This window comes from Mustela erminea, chromosome 1 (genome assembly GCF_009829155.1).
Source record: "Mustela erminea isolate mMusErm1 chromosome 1, mMusErm1.Pri, whole genome shotgun sequence".
Taxonomy (NCBI): Eukaryota; Metazoa; Chordata; class Mammalia; order Carnivora; family Mustelidae; genus Mustela; species Mustela erminea.
This window is the reverse complement of record NC_045614.1, coordinates 34,432,541-34,456,643: the sequence shown is the minus strand read 5'-3', so window position 1 is coordinate 34,456,643 and position 24,103 is coordinate 34,432,541. Positions and strand designations below refer to the sequence as shown.

Here is a 24,103-nt window from a genome sequence, read left to right as displayed (position 1 = left end):
AGAGGGAGGGGGCTCATGGAGTTATTTGGGAGTTAGTACTGAATCTCTGTAAGCATTTAGAGCCTTTGGCTTGGATGTCGAGGATCAGATTTTCTGTTTTTTGTTTTTAATTTCCTACTCTTTCGTTCCCTTCTGGATGAGCCAAGCGGAGGGAGGCAGGGATTCCAGGTGGTGGGGGAACCCTGAGCGAAGGCCTCCGGGTACAGCTTGGAAAATGTGACCGCACCGCTGTTGGCGAGCCTCCGATTTTAGGTAGAGTGACCAGTCGGCTCTCTCTAAGCAGGTGAAGTAGGGGTTACGTGACGGTGCCCTGTTCGGTGTCTAGATCGCTCTTCCGTGTTCTCTCACTCCTCCACTGACCTTGGAGTCTGAATTTGTGGTGTGGGGCCTGGGAGTCAGCATTTGAAACCTGAGAGGGACTTGGTTTTGGAGTGTGAGAGTGGCTGCGGTGGACGGGAGGGGGGGTGCTCCCTGAGGCGCAGCCTCAAGCCTGTGTGACTCCGAGCCCCTGTTCCCTTTCCTCCTACCTTCCTCCGTGCTTGCTTGGGACTGGGGGCTTTCTGGAGTTCCTGCCCAGACAGGACTGGGTAGTTGCTTCCCCAACAGAACCTTTTCCTTCCTCAAGGCTTTTGCCTGTGGTCTCATCCTGTCCTCCGTGACTCATCTCTATCTTCCGGTCTGAGGTTAAACGTTTCCTCAGAGGGCTTTCCTAGAACGCCCAGACAAGGGCTGCCTCATGGTGGGGGGGGGGGGCCTTCAGAGCACATCTCTAGTTACCTCCTCCAGATTGTAAACTCTTTGTGGGGAGAGGCCAGAGTATACAGCATGGTCCTAGAGCCCAGCGCCATTCCCAGCACCCAGCAGGTGCCCAGTGAGCATTTGTGTGTTTTTTAAACTTCCACACCCAGGTGAGTGACCCCCCCCCCCCCCGAGTGAATTACCCCAGGCACCGTTTCCCTGTGTCCTTGAAACATCTGCGCACATGCACTTGTAGAAATAACCACAGGTTGGCCAACCTACACATCTTTTCAGTGGGGTGTTATTTTCTCCCTCCTGGGGAATCATTTGGTGCCTTTGAAGGATCAGTGGCACGTGCTGAAAGTAGCCGTTTCTTAAAAACCAAAAAATGGACTCGTCTGCATTTATTTTAAACTCTGTGGCACCATGTCCAGGAAGTCCTTTCAAAGGCAGGGTGTGAAAGGTGTGGAGATGGTGGAGGTGATAGAATCTCGCTTGAGATGCGTGGTGGTTAATGTGTAACCTCTTTAACGAGGCTCCTGAACGGGCACTCGGCCTTGGAGCTCTCAGGGGTTGGTAAGCCGATTGGTGGTAATTTACCGGTAAGTCGGTCACCTGTTTGTAGTAGGTCCACGGCTGTGCGCAGACCTCTGAGGTTTCCTTTCCTGGGGTTGAAAACCTACCACAACCGACGACTGGGAACCCTTCTGTTCTGCAGCAGGGTGCAGACACTCAGAAAGAGGCTGGCAAAGACTTCCTCAGGTTCCCTCAGGTTCCCTCTCCCTTCCCCCCCATACTCAGCACATGATTTTAGAGAGGGTGAAGCTGAGTGAGATCAAGAACAGAGGTGGAATGTGTGTCAACTCTACTCAAAAAACTAGTATCCTAGGAAGGAAAAAAATCAGTAGTATTAAGTATCACAGTATGCTCATAATGTAATACCAATAGTATACTATTAATGTCTTAGTATCATTGGCGTTCTCATAATTTATAAACAAAAAGCACTACTGTTTTCCCTGTCAAAATTTGTTACACACTCTAAGAATGTCTCCTTATTACCACATAAATAACATGTATTATTTCATGACATCTCAGACTGTTCAATTACGTTTAAAAACTGTATTTTCTGAGATCAGGAAACCGTGTGCCCACATTTAAGTTTCTCTGTTTGTAAAATCAATTTCAGTTGGTACTTCCATGCCTGTAAGAATAACCTGATAATTTCACATGTGCCCACCCACACCAGAAAACAGAGGAAAGAACGAGAGATGGGGAACATGAAGTCTTTGGGCAGAGGGAACCGGGCCTTCCTCTTGGGGGAGGTGCGTCCTCCTCATGGAGAGAAGGCTGTCTGGTCTGAGATCCAGGTGGACGCTAGGATGAGTGCAGCCCCAGCCATACTGAGTGCCCCTTCTGTGATGGGCGGCTTCGGGGAGAGTCTAACAGGAGGGGATTAGAAATGGGAGAGCGTTGATTACAATCAAGTACCGAACTAGGGCGATTTTGTCCCTTATCTTTGCCTTACGAGCATTGTCCAACTGTTCCATCTGAGAGGGAAATAATCGCTGGAGTTTGGATAAGGTGAAACTCGGAAGCTCGGCGTCCCGGGTAGCATGCATCTACTGTCAGAAGTAACATTTTGAGGTACTGCCTGCTCCCGTGGGCACCAGAAGCCCTCAGTTAAATAAACCCGCTGTTAAGTAAAAGCCAGAACACAAGTGTTTGCACAAACCACCTTTACATTTTCTGATCCTTGATGAATGTCAGTTGGTTTGTGAATTATTAACTTTGGGGTGCGTGAGGAGATACCGGCCGCTCAAGTACCCTGTATATTTTTGTGTAGGAAAAAAATAAAACCGACCACACCCTCAGCTGCCTCCATTTGGGGCTCCGTGTGCTGGCCCGCTGTCACTGAGCAGGCATATTTAAAGCAGAGGTAGGAATGTTGGCCCCTCGCAGACCACACATGCATCAGATATCAGAGCTCATCACTTGCCTTCGTAATTTTGCTTCGGAGGGAGCCGAAGTGATTTGCAACCTGTTGGCAGATCGCTCCGTGATTGTGTTTATCAGACTGTGTGGAGTAACCAGAATCCGAGTGAGGGGGTTGGTAGGGATACCTGTCTTGTTGGGAAGAATTGTGTATGTTGGGTCAGAAAAGTAGATTCAGTGAATCATGGGTAGCTGGCCTCAGATGTCTGTCACTTCCCGGTAACTTTGCAAGAGGGCTTTGAGGCAGGTTCTTTAATTTGTCCCTGGAGAGGGAGCCATCCTTGTCTCAGGGCCTGGGTTTCCTTGGCATGAAAGCCTGAAGTCAGCACCGCAGGGTGTCTCCTCGGAAGAAGCCAGCCCAGCCCATGGAGGGAGCTGCAGTTAGCATCCCTTGCAGAGAAGGGATTTAATTAAGGACTCCAAAGGGGAGAGATTGGAGGAGTCCATCTGTGAACCTGGTTTCTGCAATGCACAGCTATTTTCAGAGGTCTGAAGGTTCTATAAATAGACTAGTTACCCCTCTGCCTTTTACCTAGGAAGGGGAATGGTGTATAGGCCTTTACATGGAGGTTCAGGTATGTAGACTCTGTAAAGGGTGAAGAGAAGGAAGATCGGAGCCCACCAGACAAGGGCTGTCGAACAAGTAGCAGATGTCTTCCTTTGGGCATTGCATGCCTTTGGGAGTTGGTTGCTGGATAATCCTGCACTGCGAGTAAGTCACCCTCAGAAATGCCCGGGCGTGGTTCTAGGAGTTCGATTACTTTACTGCAAGGTCTAGGCTTTGCTCATTTGCAGTGCAGAAAACATGCATGCCTTGGGAAGGGAGAGAGCTGGTGCTTTGTTTCCCTTTTCCCTCTCTTTATTGTCCTCAGGTGCAATGACATTTGATACTGGAATACACTGAGCGCCTTATTCTCAAACTGCCAGGATTATTGCTGACCTAGACCGCGGGCCCCGCGGCCAGCCTCCCGTATGGAAATGGAAGAAAAGAAATTCAAGCTGTAAATGCAGCTCTGTTTAGGGGCTTTGTAGTGGTAAATTACGTGAATGAGTAAATTGAAAAAGTGCCTGGTTTATACCATCATGAATACCTGGGTTTTAGATAAATATTGACACCAGCAGTGTGGCAGGCCTGCTATTGGTCCCATGGCCCGAGGAATAAAAGATCTTTTCGGAGGCGCTTGTGACCTTATAAACCACCCTGACGGGTTTGTGCAGGTGCTTTCTGCCGTAGCTCTCTGGGTCTGAAAGTGGGTGGTTTTTCTCTTCGTGCTCGTGCAAGCTTAAACCTAACTGAACCCAGTCCCTCTCTGGTTTATCAGTCACCGTGGAGTGTGTGTCAGGTCAAGGAGGCGGGTGCTCTTTTGCAGAGTCACGCTTGTGTGGCTTGTCTGCTTGTCTGATCCAGGCCTGGGACCGGAGGGTCTTTGATTTGCTTTGACCTTATTTGAGAACAGAGTGTGGGGGGAGGTGAGGAGAAGGGAAAGTTAGCATGGGGAGTCTTAGCTAGAGGAAGACCATGTGAAGCCAACTACGCCACACCCCGAACCATACCTGGTTCGATCCTGTATCTTGTGCCCTCTAGCCTAAGAGGGCTTAGCGGTGCCAGTTTTGTTAATGTCAAGTATGCAGGAGCATCAACCTTTCCTTGTGAGTTTCTACACCCCCCCCCCCCCCCACATAAGATAATGAGCTTTTTAGAAGGAAGCCTTGATAGGAGTTAACCTGGCTAGGGCAAAATGAACAGAGATGTTAACCAAGCCGTGTTTGATGACATCATCTTTAAAAAGGAGTAATGTTGAAAGAATGGCTTACTTCTCGCTAGCACACAGAGAGGCTGTGGGGCATCTGAAGGGACACGTGGTGCCCCGGAGGTTTCTCCAGCCTGTAGCTGGTGCCTGCAAAGGGGGATCCATTAACCATCGATTATCGATTATAGGTAGGGCTTTCATCACCGTTGGTCATGATTCACTTGAAAAACAGACTCCCTTCCCACAGGGGCCAGTATTCGTTATATGACTGAAGGAGAGTTTAGCAAGTGGCCTTTATTGCGAGGACCCACCCTTGAAGACACACCTTTGGGAGTCCAGGACCGGGAACTGCAGAGGCTGGAATGGAGGGGGGAGGTGTGGGGAGACGGATGTCAGGGCCTCGCTGTGTGTTACGGTGCCCTGGGCCCTGCTGAGTGTAGACGGACCGTGTGGAAGAGGCGAGGCGTCTTTTTAGAGGCCTTGGTGAAGGAGTCAAAAAAAAAAAGCAGCAGCAGAAATGAAAAGTACGACGGTTCTGTCATTTCCACAGCCAGTTTCCCATGTGACAGAGTAAAATGTTAGTGTGTTCAAAGATGGACGTCACAGGCATCTGATTCTCTGTGCTTGGAAATCTCAGTGAAAAGGAAGTACCATGTTTTAAGAGCAGAAAGCAGTCCGTGTGGGACCGAGCACGCTGCCCGACTAGGTGGTTGGTGCACCTTGACCTGGGGTTTCTCAGCTGTTCAGCCACCGGGACTGGAGAAGTCCTCAAGGCCCCGGGAAAGCTATGTAGACGGCCTTTTAAGTTTACACATTTCATGACATCTTCGTATCGTAGAGAGAGAAAAAAAAAAAAAAAACTTGCCTTTTGGCTTCAGCCAGGCACTTCGTGACACATAAACTTGAAAAAGCCCAACGGAAAAATTGACAGAACGAGATCCCAAGTCGATAAGCTAGCTAATAAAGTCAGCGACTTAACTGTTAGCCAGGCGGCTGACCTTTTAAAACTGCGTTTTCTTCTAAATACTTAGTGAGAGACACTCTCGTGCCTCCCTGTAATACAACAGGATGTATCCTTGAAAAGTTGCGGGTAAATTCAGTTTTTTTACTTTGGCTGCCTTAATACCAGGGATCTGTTCTCTGTGTCTGAGAGATCTTCATTTTTAAGTTTGAGGTAGCCAGAAAAGGAAGAGAAGGTTAAACCAGAAGATAATATTTGGATATTTTGAAATCCAGAAGACGATGTTGAAAACCGACAAAAGAATATTATATTGGTAATATTTGAAGGAACCTTGGACTTAATCACTCTGTAATGTAGGGTATTGTGGTTAAGTGCAGGTACACCTAGAATTTTCATTTGCCTTATCAATTCTGGGTGCGTGGGCTTCAGAGAGGCACAAAGATGTCAGAGACATTAGTGAGGAGTGGGTGTGATTTCAGTTGGAAAATGAAAGATGGACGCATGTTCCAGTGGAAGCTGGTGGAGGACTCCAGCGCACACCCTTGGGAAGTTCTGGCTTCCCAGAAGGATTTTCCTTATGAGCAGCTCTAGCCTGGGAAGGTAGTTACACCCACTTATGTCATTTGTCCCTTAAATTTTGTGTGTGTGTGAGTGTGTGCGAGTGGGGGAGGAAAGAGATGCTGATAACACTAAGGTAAGCTGTTGTTTGCACAGATGTATTTGCTTAAAAAAGAAAGCTTTCATTTCCTTCTTTCTCCCTTTTAAGGGAGACAGTTGGGCAATTTACTATATATTGCTGTTTTGTAACCAAAAAGTATATTTGCCTAAAATCACCCTTCTAAATACGGTTGACCTTCAACAGTGGAGGAGGTGGTTAAGGGTGCTGACCCCCTGCATGGTCGAAAATCTGTGTCTAATTTTTGACTCCCTGAAAAACTTAGCTACTAATAGCCTACTGTTGGCCAGAGCCCTACCAATGACATAAGCAGTCACTTAAGGCATATTTTGTGTGTTATGTGTATTATATACTGTGTTCTTACAAGAAAGTAAGCTGGAGAAAAGAAAATGTTGAGAAAATCAGAACGAAGGGGAACCACATGGAAAGCCCTGCTCTGTAAGTGGACCCACACAGTTCAAATCCATGTTGTTCAAGGGTCAACTGTACTTGTAGCAACAGCAAACCCCGATCGTTACCTGTCCAGAGGGTAGTTACTGCAAAGTTTTTTCTTTCTTTCTTTCTTTTTTTTAAATCTCTGGGTGTAAGTTTCTCTAACAAGAGGTTTGTGTACTGTCCGAATTTTCGTTGACCAGTCTCATGTTAGAAAGCCTACCAGATGCCTTTACCCTTTTCCTGCTTTTGGGAAACTCCTAGACAAGAGGGTTTGAGGAGGGTGTGTAATGACTCTGAGAGAGGGAAGGAGAGATTTCTGTTGATTTGTTTTGTATATTTGAACGTGTCTTCCGTGCTTGAGAAGTAGTATGTTACTGGAGTATTGGAGGTTTCAGTTCTGAAGAATCCAGAGTCAGTGGTATAGAATTCCCTTATCCCTTTATCCCAGTGAAATGCTCAGCTGTACCTTCTGGCAGAAAGCAGGCTTGGAATTTGACCACCCTGTTCTTGTGACCAGGAGTACTTTTGGATGGCTTACGTGTTTTTTATGTGTTAAAACGTTTACTTTCCTCTCTGCGAGGCCCTCGGTGAGGGCACGACGTGTGTGAAACCCGTCGGGGTTAAGTGGAGAATCGTTTCAGTGTGCGGGGAGGGGACATTGATCACAGTGTCACGCAGAGTTGATGGTTGTGCCAATGTTTACATAATTTTGTCGCGTGATGCATTGACTCAAAAGAAACAGTTATGGGCTGTTGCTAGTTGACATTTCCGTACGTGACACCAAAGTGAATGAGTTCTAAGGCTGCGTCATGGTATTAACACGCACTCTTAATCTGCAGTCATGGTTCTACGAGAAGCTCAGCCTCCTGCAGATGTTGGTGGGGGCCGAGGGGTCCAGGTGAGGTGTTAGGATAGGAAAACAGTGATCTGTGACCAGAGGAGGACTTCACAGAGCACGGATTCCGAAAGTATCCACCAGATTAATATGTCCCTCACTTCCTGTGCCTCTTGCCCGACCTGTTTGTAACTACTGTGGAGGCAGAAGTCTCTGTATCCTGCCTTCGTGGAGCGTGGTTTCGTAGGAGAATGCCCTCCATCCTTTCACTGAAGGAACTCCAGCCCCTACGTGTGACGCCAGAGGTGAGCACGCCTTCTCGCTACACTTCTGTCTCCTCTCGGTCATGATTGATGAACCTCCTGCTCCCACCGGAGCGCCTGCTGCCTCGGGGCAGGAGGGCCGCGTTGGACAAGAGATTGATGAAGCAGGCGAGCCTGCCTGGGAGGCAGCAACCACCCTCTGTTCCCCAGCAGGGCTGGGCTGCTGTGCTGGATGATGCCTGGCAAGGGAGATCCTGTCCTGTTGTGGGCGTGATGAGTTTGGAAAGTCCTCTAGAGCTTGAGGACTCTCTGAAAGGGCGAATTTGTGATCCCTTTTCAGAGATTGGATCAAGCAGAGAGTAGGTGATCAGAGTAGGTGACCAGACTCCTGACCCCTCTCTTCCCCTCCCCATTTCCAAGTCTCTGCAAAGCCACTTCTGTAATAGCAAAACCAGATGGTGGCTGTAGGCCCCTCTCCCCTGCTGGGGTGGTCATGGGTGGTGCTCCCTGTAGGACAGGTTTGTGGGAGGGGCAGCCTGTGGCCAGCAGCTCTTTCCTGCTCAGATTCCCTTTGTGAAATACCCACCAACTGCAGAGCTGGTGAGGCCAGAGTGCCTCCTTTCCATTCATTAATCTTTAGGGGTTAATGATGCATGTACCATATTTACCGAGAGAGTGTTATGGGATATTTATGGACTTCCCTCCGGGACCACCCCCACAACCAGGCATGAGAGGACATTCAGTTGTTTTGTCTCTTCAGCCAAACTAAGATTTGGGTAGGAAAAACAGGTTTTTGAGTCTTCCACGTTACGGGATGTTAGAGAAAGCAGATGCTGATTACTGTCCGTGGAGGTGGGGCTGTTGGTTCTTTTGGTCAGAACTCTAAGTAGATGAACAAGGAGCTGTTCTCTTCCTCTGGAAATCAGCTTTAAATGGCCCCATAGATTAACTGTCAGGAGGGACCTGGCACTGGGGTTTGTTTAGGTTTATGTAACCCTTAACTTAACCGGCCAGTGGGTTGTGATCTGATAACACAGACGACTCTTCTTGACTTTGCCCTAAAACTCTTCACGTCTTGCCCTTTTCCTTTCTACGAGGTCTTGACTTCTTGGCTTTTTGTCTAGTTTCATAGTTTTCACACCTTATTTTACTTTTCTGGCTTTATTTTCTGGCATTCTTCCTTAAAAACCACGCTCCTTTTCTCTTTTTTAGGGTGCACTAAGGTCTTTCTTTCTGATTAACCTTTCTCATCACAGCTAATCTTCCCCGCTCTACCCGCCGTCTGGATGCAGTGGTATCCATGCAAGGATGACAAATACAGGGAGTGCACGTGAGTAGTGAGGGTCATGGTCAGCTGCAGTCCTGGCCAAGTAAGTGTAGCTGGTGGTTGGAATCAGGAATGCTGGCCCAACAGTTGTTCCGAAGAGGAGCTGCAACTTTTATGTTTTTGGTGAAAACTTTTTCTCCAGACACTCTTCAGTCTCACAAACAAATAAATTTCCCTTCAGTTCAGCCTTGGCCCAAGAACCACGAACGTACAGTGTACCTCCTGGTCTACCATTCAGAAGATGCTTGCTGTTATCAGAGCCTTTGACTGTAATTCTTTGGTTCAGAGTCTTTTCTGACCAATAGGTTACAGACTAGATCTTACCCTCATTTGTGTTAGAATTTATCACAGTGCAGTAAACGTTGTAGACAGTGAATATTTGAACTTGACATCTGTCTGTTACTAAAGGACAAAGACTTAGACCTGTATTGAAATTATCTGTGGGGTGGGGGTACGAGGTGCGAGCCATTAAGATAGGGAGGCACATATGAGACTTCTGGGATTCTGGAAGCAGGCAGGGGTAACTTCTGTCAGGTAATGTGTTAAGCATTAGAGTTCAGAGGCCCATGCTGATTTCTATAGCCAATTTTAAGGAGTAAATGCAGGCACTTACTGTGAAGTCCTTGTATGGCTAGAGCATATTATCTCTTCTTTTTTGTGTTGCTTGCAGGCCTGGTGTGCACAGAGATTTATCAATTGTAACAATTTCAAAAATGGAAGTAACTGTGATTCATTCCTTACTTTCTTAAATCTGACCGAATGACAAAATGAGCTGTATGTAGTAAGTTGATAGCTGAGTGACTTTACCTTTAACAGTTTGCAGAATGTGTTTCTTTTTCTAAGCCTCAGTTTAGGGACTATGGGGCTTCTTAACTTCCTGAGGAAAGATAGCAGCAAGTACAAAATCCATCTCCCGAGTGGGAATTCGTGGGTGAGGATGCCAGAGGCATGATTCCCATTTAAGAAGCAGTTTTATTATTATTCTCCATCTAAGCCTTTAATGCATATTATCAGCCTTTCAGTCGTGGATTTTGGTCAAGGAGGGGAAGCATCACAACAGAGAAAAAAAGATAAGAGCATTCAATATTGTAGATTTAAAAAGAAATCCCTTATTCTCATAAAACCTGTAATGTGGGTCTAGGGAGCCTAATGTGGTGATTTTATTGGAACTCGATGTGCACCACATGTAACTTCTCAGAAGGTAAGAATGCAGCAGAAATGGCCTTAAAAGATTAAGGGATTAAATAACTTTAACAAGTTGTATGTTCTTCTTCACTCACACCCCTTGAACTTTGAAAGGACCAATCGCTTTTTCCTGGGGAGTCCTAAGCAGGTGAGTCCTTTTTCAGTGGGTGGCAAGCACAATTTTTGAGGTCAGAATGGGACCCCAGTTTTCCAAGAAATAAGGGGTTTCCAGGCTAGCCCTGGGTGTTCCAGTAGCGCTCACCAGATGGGTCATTGGATGGCTTCGCACTTCTCTTTTTGGCTGTATTACTCAGTTTAGCAAATATCAAAGGCTTAAAATATGCAAATACTATGATGTTCAGGGGTCCAGACGGAGTTGAGTAAGGGGAAACAGGCTGGCCTGGAAACCAAACTGAGTTAAAAAAAACCTCCCTCCCCAGGGAAAGCTTGTCATGGAGTTAGGACCCCTTTCTTCCACCGTGAATTAGGATTCCTGGTCATGTTGAAAAAGACAGCCCGGCATTTCACGGCTCTCCCGAGCAGGAGGTTTGTCTGTGTTGGTCAGTGGTCTGTGAGCAAGGCTTGCATTTGAAGAGGAAATACTCATTACATCGGTCTAACGATGCTGGGGTTACTTCCTCACCACAGCTTACTCAATAGCAAACGGAACTTTTTATCCCTCAGCTTCCAGGGAGTCAATGAATTATTGTTTGCCAGCTTTGAATAATGTTTGCCAAGTTTGTAATATGCGGTTCTGGTTGTAATCCAGGAAGATGCTGGTCCGATTATGTAAATACTGATTAAGCCTATAGAGTTACACTCAGAGGGCATTTTTTATGGAGTATCTTCCTAGTGCATTGAATTTTCAAATGCCCTCTCCTCTGTTGGGATGGTTGAGATTTTGTGCGGCTAAAGGATATGTATTAAGGTCAGTGTCCATCTCCCACCACATTTTTAACAAAGCTCTTGAATTATTAGGAAATTCGGTTTTATGTTTGAGATCCAAGTTTCTTCCATAAGTGCCAGTTCACTCAAAATATGTATTAATTCCTGAACAATTTCCGTACAGGACAGTTTAGTAGAAATTTCAGCCATGATGGCAAAGTCCTCTGTCTGCATTGGGCCTTACCATAGCCGTGAGCTTCCCGTGTCGGTTGCAAGCTTGGAATAGAGCTAGCATGACCAAGGAACTGAATTCTTAATTTTGTGTAATTTTTTTTTTTTAAGATCTTATTTATTTATTTGACAGAGATCACAAGTAGGCAGAGAGGCAGGCAGAGAGAGAGGGGGAAGCAGGCTCCCTGCTGAGCAGAGAGCCTGATGCGGGGCTCGATCCCAGGACACTGAGATCATGACCTGAGCTGAAGGCAGAGGCTTTAACCCACTGAGCCACCCAGGTGCCCCAATTTTGTGTAATCTTAATTACTTTCAGTGTGACAGTGAGTAGCTGCATGGCCAGCCACGGGCTACCGGGTTGGATGGCACGGGTTTCCGTAACGGTGGTGACTGCTCGGCTATTCACGGACTTAGCTCTTCCGACACAGTGGGGTCAGGATTGGGGGTCTTTGTCAGGAAAAACACTCAGCAAGCAGATTGTTGTCGCACACTGTTGAACAGTTTACTTCTCAGACACAGATAAAACTGGGATAAAACTTGAGCCATTCTCCGCAGAGGTCCCTCCTGTGTGTTCTCCCAATGGTGGGCCGGACAGTCATCTTTCAGCGGATTAGCTGAAAGAATGTCTACGACTGGGCCCGATTGTTCCAAGCTCTGCACACCCTTTGTACGAGGAACAGGGAAAATTTGTGTTATGACAATGGCTGACAAAATGTTTAGTGAAAGCTGCAATTCGCGGTAACTGAATTCCCAGAGGTTTCTTTCCAGCCCTCGCTGCTACTGAAAGGTGCAGAAATGCTTCTGACAGCATCTGTCCTGTTGACAGATGAATTGTTTTGACAGGAGAATCTGAAACCTTCAGCCAAAGACACATTCAGATGTCGGGCCTGGGAAGGGGCAATCGTGTTTGGAGAAATACGTGAGATACTTTAAATTTGTGTGCGTGTCAGCTGCCACCTGAAAGAGAGACCTCGTGAAAGATTTTTGGGTTTTTTTTGGTGGGTTTTTTTTTAAAAACTAATTAACCCTTCGATTGTTCTTCTGACCCAACATGAGAATTCACAACCCTCCCTGCACAATTCTTGGACTGAACAGACGTATTTCCTTAACTGCTGAGAAATGAGTCGTAGCCATAAGCAGAGCAGTCAAAGAGTTAAAAAAAACTAAGAATTATGCTGAGGTATCCTATCATGATGTTGGGGACCTGTCAGTTATGTCTCAATAGAAAATTGTGCTGGGAGAAAAAAAAAAAAAACAGTGCTGATGATAGTGTACTTGATCATCGCGGAAAGGTGGAAATAACTCACAGGTCCATTAGCTGCTGCGTGGATAAACAAAATACGGGGTATGTGTGTGTGCAGGCACACAAAATGGAATGTTATTCGGCCCTAAAAAGGAAGGAAATTGTGACACAGGCTAGAACACGGACGGACCTTGAGGACATGTTGCTGAGTGAAGTAAGCCAGACGGAAAAGGACGGATACATGAGGTCTGCAGAAGAGCCTGATCCACAGGGACAGAAAGCAGAGTGGAGGCTGCGGGGGGTTGAGGGGAGGACGGGCCGTTCCTCCGGGCTACGGAGTCTCGGCCGATGGTGACAGAGTGGGGGAGCTGGGTGGTCGCAGTGGTTGCACGCCAGCGTGACCACGCTTCATGCTGCCGAGCTGCACACTTCAGCGTGGTGAAGATGGTAACTTCTTACGTTTTGTATAAACCACACCAGAGAAACATGCGGCGCGTTCGTCTCGCTGGGATGAGCAAACCAGAAAATGTCTCTGAGGACTTCCTTTCAGATTATATTTGTCAAGGAGACGGCAGTAAATATTTCCCCCATTTCCTGATACAGCAGTTGAAGGTCAGCAGCTTGTCCCCAGGTTTCAGGACTGGTCGCTGCTCAGACCTCACAGCTGGGCATCTCTGTGGCCAAAAGTCAAAGCTGTTGCAGGGGACCTGAGCTCTGGCCTGTGTCCTCTGTCCATAATTGCTGATAGGCCGCTCTGGGAGGATGACCCTTCAGACCTGTCTCTGACACTCATCTGTTGATAAGATGGCTTTTTGAGTTCATTCGATGTCAAAAAGGGGCCCCCTCCAGGCAGGCCCAGGGAGGGTGTTGATATCCACGTGCAGTTGCCCTCATCTTGGTTGCTGTTTGCTGGAATCTCAGCGTGAGGGCCTCGTACTGTCCCTCTTCCGCATAAGACTAGCTTGCAGAAGACCCTTTTCCAAGGAGCCTCACCTAACGAGCAGAAATTATACAACGTTTTTGAAATTTAAGTAAATTTTGTCTGCTCTTTACAAGGACGACGGACCAAAGGGGTGTCACGATTTAAAAAATGGTTTTATTCTAATACCACTCCTGGAGTGGGGAATAAGGGGAGTAATGTCATTCCAGAGACTGCGCCCATCCCTGGCTACATCTATAAGCCAGAAATAAGACTTGCATTTTGAACTTAATGCCTGAAGAGTTGGTGGCCCAGAACGTGAGGTTAAAAACTGGTGGTCCTCAGTCTGATGTGGCCTGTTTGACCCATCCAGATTTACTTTATTTTTGTTTGTTTGTTTTGTTTTTTTTTTAAGAATTGAAAGGATTTCACCTAAGAATTCAGAGTTTGAGCTTCTCTTCCAAATGAAGACTGGTCTGCATTGGCCTAGTTTCTAGAGACAGGAGCAAATTCCCCCATTTGATGGGCCAGCAAGCGCTTCTGTGTCGGCCTCTCTGCATACCTGGCAGGGGGACCGTCCACACTGCCTGCTTGCCCTCCAGGGCTCTTGCCTTTGTGACCTCTGAGTCTTCGCTGGATGTTTCCTCCAGCTCAGTAGCTCTCATAACCAATGATGATGCAAACCTTGGAGATACTGTAAACTCACGTTATCTCTAGACCCAGGAACAGTATTTCCAGCCCTCTTATTTATGGTAACCCTCTCAAAATAGAATAAAATTTCGTTCTGTCCAGTCTTTTTTCTGATGTGAAAGAATTCTCTTCATTTGTGGATTTACTTTTTCAAGTCTAACCTGTTGATTTCTGTGTACCTGATCATAAATACCCCCAGGCACAGACAAGCTCGCACTTGACTTCAGTATGTGGTTTAAAAAATTACCACCTTCAATTTTTATAGTAACATAATCTCTGGACAAATTGCTTTTAATTCAGGCTGTGCCCTGAACACAGATGTACCATTAATTTCAAGTGCAGTCTGACTTTTATTTAGATGACTGCCTTGAGTCGACAGTGAAATGGTATCAGCTGTAGGTTAGTATTGATTGGAATGTCTCTGGAGGAAGTTTAAAAGCTAGTTGCCACTTAGTGCTGCTTAATGATAGACTTGAAACTCACGATTCGCAGTTCCGTTACTTGGCATTAATGCCAAGGGGATTAATAGCTGAGATGAATAGTGCTGACCTCTTCGGCATACGTGGGACGGGGTGTGTTTTGGTGGCAGGGAGCAAGGCACAGTGTGCACCAAGGTTCCACTTGGACCACGTCTCTGGATTTCTGTTCCTGAAAGATCAAACTGGCCTAGCCTGAGGGCTGATCCGAGATGCTTGGCTGACTGAACACAGGTCAGCTTGCTAGCTCCTTGTCTAAGGGTCTAGCTCGGGGAGGAGAGGAGAGAGAGGTCATTCTGAATGATCGCGGCAGGTGCCATCTTCTTGAGAAGGTTGTTTGCGTGGGAGGCTTTCACTGCCTTTGGCTAAGACCAGCCATGAGTTCCCCATAACCGCAGCTCTTCTCTCTCTTGTGTGACTGTCACTCCCAGTATTTATTCATTGATGGGTGCATCATGTTCGTGGATAACCTTATAATTAGGGTCTCATAAGGTCTCAACTTTCTAAGCAGTTCCTTCAACTTGGAGTGTGCATCTTAGCGATTGTCGTCATCAGATCTTGCTCAGACCAGGGTTTCTCAAGCCCTGAATATTATTAGCATTGGCACTCAGGGCGGGTGATTGTTGTGAAGGGCTGTCCTGTGCCATTGTGGGATGTTGAGCCACATATCTGGCCTACACACACAAGATGTGTGTAGCAACCCTACGCCCCACCCCACCTTTCTTTGCAATTGTAACAACTAAAAATGTCTCTAGATATTGCCAACGCCATCCCCGGTTGAGAACCACTGATTTGTAGACAGTAAAGGGTCGGCTCCTGACCCCTCCTTTTCTGGACTACTGAGCAATATTTGATGTTTTACTAAAATACTGATTTTTAAAATGCTATTCAGAATAGCCTGGGATCTGATTCGGTGCAAAATGTTTGGATCAGCACACTCTAACGTAGATAGAGGACTGACTTACCATTAGAAGTCGCTAAGTGGTGAGGTTACATCGACTGAAATCCATTTGGGTTTCGCTACTTTCGGTGATTTGAGATTTTCACAGTGACTTGTTTGTGGATATATGTGGGGAGGAGCTCTGTCTGTAAATCTCAGTGTTACTAAGGTTACTTCAAATAACGTATGGGATGATGGGGCGGTTACGAGGGAGACGGCCTGGTTGGGGGGTCAGAGTAGAAGAGTTCTGGATTTGGGGTTTAATGTTTCATGTTGCTTTAATTAATTAATCACTAATTGTTTTTTGCTCTTCCTTTACCAGAAACCTGAGCTATAATAAACTTTCTGAGATTGACCCTGCTGGTTTTGAGGACTTGCCGAATCTACAGGAAGTGTGAGTGCTTTCTCCTCAACTTCCATTTGGGGGTGGGGGACTAAGAGCTCCTGGGGAAACCCTCTCATCCAGCCTGGATCAGCAGAATAAGCTTGCCAGCTTTCTGTGCTCCTTCCCTGGAGCCCCTCCCTTCCCATGGGCACACTAGAATCCCAGGGAAATAACGGGGACATGGGGGGGGGCGGATAGGAGGGTCCCCTCCCTTATGGAAACCTTGTGGACCCTCTGTGTTGGCACACCACCTGCTTCTGCCCCTGCGGTTGCTGGGGAAGTAGTCCCCTGAGCCCAAGCATATTTGCCATATGTGCCAGTCCACTACCTCCACTTCCCCAGGAAACACAGGTGCAGGAAAATGGAAGACAGGGCTGGCTTGTCCCCTCCCATCAGCAGTCTCAACCAGTCCCCTGCCTTGTGCAGGGTCCTGGAAATCAGGCCTCCCTCTTTCCTTCTTTTTGACTGTGAAGAACTCTGCCCCCCCTTTTGTAAAAAGATTTTATTTATTTATTTATTTATTTGACAGAGAGAGAGATCACAAGTAGGCAGAGAGGCAGACAGAGAGAGTGGGGAAGCAGGCTCCCTGCTGAGCAGAGAGCCCGACTTGGGGCTCGATCCCAGGAACCTGAGGTCATGACCTGAGCCAAAGGCAGAGGCTTAACCCATTGAACCACCCAGGCACCCCAAGAACTCTGCTTTTAACATAGAAGTTGGGGTTATCAGGATTTTAGTTCACAGGGACTTTAAAGAAATTCTCTGTAAGTCGTACATAACCACAGCAGGAAATTAAGAGAGTCTAGAAATAAGTAAAGACTAATTCAAATCACCAGATGTAATAACCATTATGAATGCTTTGTGAAAATAAATACTTCTACACATAGAATTTGGAGATCAAACTGTTTATATATTGTACAGTTTTCTATCAGTTTTTGTACTTAACCTTCACATTTTTGAATACTTTGTCATGGAAGTTAAAACTTTTTAGATGTCCCACTTAAATTTTTATTTTGTGTATTTATTTTTATTTATTTATTTATTTGAGAGAGACAGTGAGAGAGAGCACATGGTAGGGGAGGGTCAGAGAGGAAGAAGCAGGCTCCCCTCTGAGCAGGGAGCCCGATGTGGGGCTCAATCTGGGACTCCAGGGTCATGACCTCAGCCTAAGGCAGTCACTTAACCAAGTGAGCCACCCAGGCACCACTTAAAGTTTTATGTAAAACCTACTACACATGGATAGTCTATAAATTATTCACCCTGTTGTGCTTCTATTTTCAGTGATTTTTATTAGATACTATTAGGTAAGTGGTTTACACATTTTGGTCCTTATATGTAACCGATAGAAGTCCTTGTTTGTTATTCTTTGATTTCATTGTTGGATGATTTATCTAAACAAAACTTAGTTTTATCCCTTGGTGCAATTGGCAAAATACCAGCATCCCCTAGCCCCATCTCCAGATTCTCCAGATTGAGGTTATGATTTCCATGTGTCTTTAAAAAAGGTTTAAACTTCCAAAGTTAAAAGAGCTTCATAGTTGGAAGGAGCCCTTGGGAATATTCTGTCCAGGACCCTAGTCAGCAGCCAGTGGAGGGAGCAGGAAAGCGGGAGGTGGGTCACTGTGCAAATTTGACCTAATAAAATAGACCCTTTTGTCTCCATCTTGAATTTTCTCCTCTTCGGAACTCCTGCTGCATTTGAGGCCCCTGCCCGCATCCCGAGCTCCTTGTTTTGTGTGTGACGACTGCTCTCCTTCATCTTCTGATATTGCACTCGTGAAGGTTGACCTTAGCTAGCCATTGTCCTTAGCACAGCTGTCCTCCTCATTGTGGCTGCCACCTTCTCCAGACAGGCGAGGGAACCAAGGCATGGACCAGGCGTGGCCGGGATTGCATGCTAGCAAGTGGTTGAATAGGCCTACCCCCTGCCCCAGTCTATTCTTGCCACGCTTTCTGTGCCAACACTCCCTTCCTAGTGTGGGAGGCCTGAAGACAGAGATTGCGTCTTTTGGATACTGTGGTGTAGTGGAAATCATACAAATTTTAGTAGTAGACAGACCTGGATTTGAGTTGTGGTTTTGTTCTTTGCCGGTCTGTGTCGTTGGACAAGTTACTTAGTGCCTCAGTGCTGCTTTTCCCTGTCTGCAACGTGGATGTATGAACACATGACCAGTGGTACCTAGAATTATTAAATTGGAGGTGATGTCCACCGCTTTGCACATGGTGAGGCTACTGAGTGTTATTTCCTTCTGCAACATTTGGAAGCACGTAGCCCCCAAAGCTGGGCTTTACTTATTTATTAAGAAACAAATCCTTGGGGGCCTCTTACCATTATGACCGCTTACAGTCCCTGCTGTCACACTAGGATGGTCAAGATGAGTTCCCTGGAGCCCAGAGCAATGGAACTTCTCACTGATGTAGATCTGGGCCTTTCCCGGAGGGAATTCTGATCCATAGTGGAGGCAGACGGGAAAGAGGAGTAAGGGGTGGGGAGGTGGGAAAGGATATTGAAGAAAAGAAAAAAAAAAGTCATAGTTGACATACAGATGCTTCTAAATTAAGTGGGTTCAAGGCCTTCCCGGGAGCTGTCAGCTCTCTTAAACCCGGCACAGCCCTCCCTCTGATCTGGAAACCTCAGTGAGAGGAGAACCACAGGCTGGCAAAGCAGCAGGCGGTGGTTTAGCAGTGGTTTGATTTTGGAGGTCTGGAACCACAGTCCATCGTGGCCCATTGGCGAGAGAAAGCAAGGCTGTTGGAGGCCCCTGGAGGCCATGAGGACGCTTGAGCAGCTGCTGCCAAGCCACACGGTCTGTGCCGCCCACAGCTCTGAGGAAAGCCCACCAGGGAGGGCCTCCAGCCAGGGGTCCTGGACGGCCAGGCTCCTCTATTAATAAGAGGGGCTATTTATACCGTCCTCTTTAAGAGCTGCACACAGGTCACGTGCTTGCTGCCTGGCCCGAGAATGCTCACTGTGGGCGCTGCTGTGTGCTTTCCAGGGCCGTTGACCTAAAATGTTCCTCATGGCGGCCGGGAAGCCTGAGTGTGCCCTGCCTCTGGGTATTTATGGCTCACTCTCTGGTGTCTCAGGACCATACTCCCCGCCCGCTACAACCGTGTGTGTGTGTGTGTGTGTGTGTGTGTGTGTTTAAGGGAGGGCTGCAAGAACCAGGGGTATCTTTTTGAGGCACTGTTCTTTGGCTGTGAATTACCACCACCTGTTAAGCATTTACTCTATTTCTGGCTTGATCCTAAGCCGCTAGGTTTAATTATTTCAGCCGGGTCCTGCCACAGCCCTATGAAGTTGATCCTGATGTTGTTTACATTTTTTTTTTTTTTTTTTTTTTTTTGCAAAGGAAACTAAGGCACAGTAAGGTTAAGTGACCCGCTGATGGCCCTCCAGTTGCTAGAGTCAGATTGGGGTTGAATGAACCCAGAGCTATCCCATGTGCAGATCCGAGCTGTAAACGTCCCTTCCTAATAACCCCCACTCCACAACTCTCTCACAGTGCCTCACTTTCTTCTTTTAAGGTGGAGGGAACTTAAGTGCCTTCCTCAAAGGGCTGGCGTGTGACCCAGTGAGATGGCGCATGTCAGCATTGAGCTGAGGGCCTCCTGCACAAACTCCATCCTTAGTATTCTTGTTTGCAGTTGCGCACTTAATGTAACTATCCCCTCCATCCCTGTCCTGAACCAAGCCCCTCTGGCCTTCTGGTACAGAAACGATGTAGCATTATGTATCATTATCAGTATGCCTTAGTCTTAAGGAGCTAAAAGCCTGACTCCGGAACCTTGGCTCTTACCTGCTATGGATGACTTTGTCCCTTGGAAAAAGCAAAGCTAACTGAAGTTTCAAATTTCTCCTCCACTGTGTTATGAAGGGCAGCTCTCTCCTTGCCTGTGGCAACACCCAAAATGCCTCCCCATAGCGGATTGGCTCAATAAGTGATAGTTCATTCCTGCCCGCTGAGGAAGTACTCTGCAGCTGGTCAGAAGAATGGGGGGAGATCTACAAGACGTATTACTGAGGGAAGCTGCGCTGCAGAACAGTCTGTATAATTCACAAGCATCTGTGTAAAAGAGAAACACGCATACATCTCTCGGAGCTGGCAGCCCACACGCTTCCTCTTGGAGGCCGACCAGGGGACTGTAGTGCAAGGAAGCTGCAGGTTTCATTGTACATTCCTGCTTATTCTCTTTTGAAACAGTTGGAAAATGTTACTGTGCGCTTAGCTCAGCTATTCAATAAATAATATGGCAATTAAACAAACAAACAAAAAAGCCGTAATATGGCAATTAAACAAACAAACAAAAAAGCCGTAAAGCCCCGTAACCCAAAATCACTCCTTGGGTTTGTTTTCATTGTCTGTGGGAGCCTCACTTGATGGAGATACTAATTAAACTACTCTGAAACGCCCTTCCTAACATTTTGCATCTTACAAAATACAAGTACTTCCTTTCGGCAAGCTGAGTAATGGGACGTTTCAGAGCGTCCAGACGGCCCATGCTCACCTTACGATGGGTGAGCCGGAAAGGCCCCCCCTCGGGTCTGCCCTGCGGTCAGCCAGTCCTTGGGGCCCCCAGTTCCCTTATTGACTCCTCTTCCAGCTCCAGGGCTGGGCCGTGGTTCGTGGTCTGATGCACCCGAGAGAGGCACTTCGTGGTCCCGAATCATCAGGAAAAATCAGTTCAAGAAGCAAGACATTTTAGAGGGGCTTTTAGGACTTCCAATGGGAGCAAATGTGGGGGGAGTGTGAAAGGTAGAAGACTGCACATGCCTTGATATTCAGAAAGTTTCATCAAACCCTGTCCTAAATCCCTCGTTTCCTGATGGAGACTGCACTCAGCTTTCCCTCTGAGCTCTGGTCGTGCTATTTTTGACCAGTCTCTATTTCGGGCTGGTAAGTTGGTCGTGTCTCAGAGCGAGTGTGGTATCTTCTCGCATCTACAGGGGACAGGGCACACACAGAATGCCAGGAGTGGCGGCGTCAACCGATTTACATTTAACCAGCGGGGCTTTTTATGTAGGAATGATCGAGAGGTGGGTGGGCCACGCAGCTCTCCTCCTTTGGACGCCGCCTGTCCTCTGTGTAGATCGAGCTGTCCTGCTGGGGTCAGGGCCTGTGCTTTCTACCTGTATCTGTGGACTGCCAGTCTAGAGAGAAAATGCCCCGTTGATCTGTAGCACTGTGGCACCTGTATGCTCCTCTTCCAGCAGTTTGGGCAGCATTTGATATCTTACTGTGCCACCCCTTTTCCTTGTTCATTGATTTCTGTGAAATCAGGGGGAACAGTTTGTTGTATGTGTGGTGGGGCCAGCCTGAGATCAAGGTCGTTCAGAAGTTCCCCCGCAGAGAAGTCCGAGCTGCCGGTTTCAGGTTTAGCATCAAGTCAGATCCTAAGCAGCCCGAGGCACAGCCACCATATTCCCTGAGGGTTTAGGAGCCTTCCGGCTTGCTGGCTTTGCCACTTGTGGCTCGCTTCTGATTGGCAGCCATTCTTGGGTTCTGCTTTTGTCTGCGCCGCTATCTCGTTGTGCGGCCTTAGTCACGTGATTGCAGCTGAATGTTGACCTAGAGCCCTTAGCTGCAGGGTAGGGACCAGCACAAGGACTTGGTACCTGAGTCTGAGTGGTAATGATGCAGTTGCATCATGCATGTGGAGTTGCTGCTGTAATTATAAAGAAATAGAGGGTAGTGAGTGGTTTGGAAGGTAGACTTGGAGGCTACACTTCCCGGGCCACTGCCACTTACTACAGCGACTGTCAAATTAGTCCACACCTCAGTGTTTCCATTTCCTCCTTGGTACAATGGGAATCTCCATGGGACTTTTTACCCTGTAGGGGTCTAAAGTGAGTTAATGCACTGGAAGGCCCTTAGAACCATGACTGGCACCTAGCAGCCCCTCCATCGGTTGGCTGCTGCCAGCATTCTTACTAGCACCATCATCATGTTCTAGAACAGATCTCTAGGCACTGAAGACTTCCTACACAAGCTGCCTTATTGGCAGCTGGCCCTGACATTAGTTTTCCTTGCTCTGCAAAGATCTGAGGGTCTCCTCGAGTACTAAGTGCCTTGATGGTACCGTGAAAGTGTATTAGCGGAGATGAAAGCCGCTGGAGAGTGTTCATCATCCCTACACCAAGATGGGAAATGGATCACCGCAGCGTTGGAGGAGCAAAGAGGGGAAGCAGAAACAGGCTGACTCCGGGGGCCGTCAGATAAGAGACTGTTCCAGTAATTAATTGTCTACTTCAGCACACAGACAAGGGCCCTTTAAGTGAAGAAGGGATTTGCCACAGGATACGGATCTGCTTTCTCTCTGCCAGATGCTTCAGTCATGAAGCTATTGAAACAGACGTTCTGTGTCCCACGGCCCAGTAATTGCCAAGCCTCATCTCTAACTGGCTTTGGCACTGAAGAAAGCAAATGGGATAATTCAAGGCCTTTTCCTTTTTTTTTTCTCCTCCTGTTCACATCTATAGAAGATGGCAGACAACCAGATGATTCTATTCAAGCCAATACTAGCTGTATACTTGTATGAATGCAGCTGTCACTTCAGCGGCCTTGTCTTTAAACAGTAACAAGATGGTCCATGTAAGCACACAGTCTCTTAAGGAGGAAAAAAAAAAAAAAAGAGTAAGATAACCTAGTGTTACTCCTTTGATTCTGCATCTCAGATACAGTTTCTTTCCAGCTTGTCACCCAGCTGAAAGCTAGATCCCTGTGCTCTGGCTTTCTTAAGGATTTTTGGGCTCACTTTGCAAGTCTGATTTTGGATTCTCTTCCCAGATTTGGAAATACATGTCCATGTAAGGAGGCTGGATTGCAGAGCCTCTGGGGGCAGACCCAGCAAATTGTGTTTTGGTTTGCGGGCTTTCCCTTTCATGAAGATTTGGACGGCTGGAGGGGCTTGGAGAGCTTGTCTGGTCTGGGGAGGGTTTTCAGAATGTCTTTGTGCAAAAGTGTGTGTCTGAATGTACGCATGCCTGGAAAACGTGCTTGGAGGCTTCATCCGAGTTCAGGGAAGCTAGAATCCCAAGTAGATGGGACTGCGCAAGTCCAGCTTCCTTGTTACTTGTTGCACAGCTGAGGCACTGGAATAACGGGTTCACATATCCCAAGCTCCTGGGAACTCTGAGCATGGGGGAGGCTCTGGCCCTGGATACGAGGGCACTGTCCTTTGGTGATGGCAGAGCTGTGATTTGTAGAACCGCGTGTCTCAGATGTGGAAGAGCAACCAGGAAGGGATGGTCTTTCTCCCCAAATCCTTTCTGACTCTTCCAGCCCACCAGGAACATCCTTGTCAATAATTTCGGGTGCTTTTTGTTCTGCACCACATACCTTGACCTTTCATTACTGCTCCCTGTTTGTGAGTGTTGAATTCGGAACTAGGTGTGAATCTGGAAGACAGGTAGCACCCCTTGAGAGTGTGTTTCTAAACCATAGTTGTGACAGATGGTTTGTTTTTGTGAGCTCATGTGACTTAACTATCTTTAAAAGGTCTCTTTTAAAATTCTTTATCTTTTGGGTCACGTTGGTGGCTCAGTTGGTTAAGCGTCTATCTTCAGCTCAGGTCTTGATCCCTGGGTCCTGGGATTGATCCCTCCATCGGGCTCCCTGCTTGGTGGGGAGTCTGCTTCTCCCTCTGCTTCTGCCCTTCTCCTTGTTCATGCTTTCTCTCTCTCTCTGTCAAATAAATAAAATCTTAAAATTCTTTATCTGTTAGTGAACATTGCAGTATCATCTTCCCATGGCCAACTCAGCAGTATTTTTTGTTTTTTGTTTTTAAGATTTTATTTATTTATTTTATAGACAGAGATCACAAGTAGAGAGGCAGAGAGAGAGAGGGGAGGAAGCTGGCTCCCGACTGAGCAGAGAGCCCATTGCGGGGCTCGATCCCAGGACCCTGGGATCATGACCTGAGCTGAAGGCAGAGGCCTTAACCCACTGAGCCACCCAGGAGCCCCTCAGCAGTGTTTTATGATTTACTTTATATATGTGAAATTTTTCAAACAGCTGACTTAAGTGAGAAATGTCTTCTTGTTGTTACAGGTACCTCAATAACAATGAGCTGACAGCCGTGCCGTCCCTGGGTGCTGCTTCATCTCACATCGTCTCTCTCTTCTTGTAAGTGGTGCCCCTTGGGGAACCCTGGGCTGGGTCTTGAGGCCATGG

At 47.1% G+C, this 24,103-nt stretch overlaps 1 protein-coding gene across 1 annotated transcript in view; it reads left to right on the top strand.

Annotated features, from left to right (window-relative positions):
* LRIG1 (leucine rich repeats and immunoglobulin like domains 1) overlaps positions 1 to 24,103 on the top strand; it is a 110,352-nt gene that overhangs the window by 21,559 nt on the left and 64,690 nt on the right. The window contains exons 2-3 of the mRNA XM_032324569.1: positions 15,870 to 15,941; positions 23,981 to 24,055. Of these exons, the coding sequence (XP_032180460.1) occupies positions 15,870 to 15,941; positions 23,981 to 24,055 (147 nt within the window). The remainder of the gene's footprint in view (positions 1 to 15,869; positions 15,942 to 23,980; positions 24,056 to 24,103) is intronic.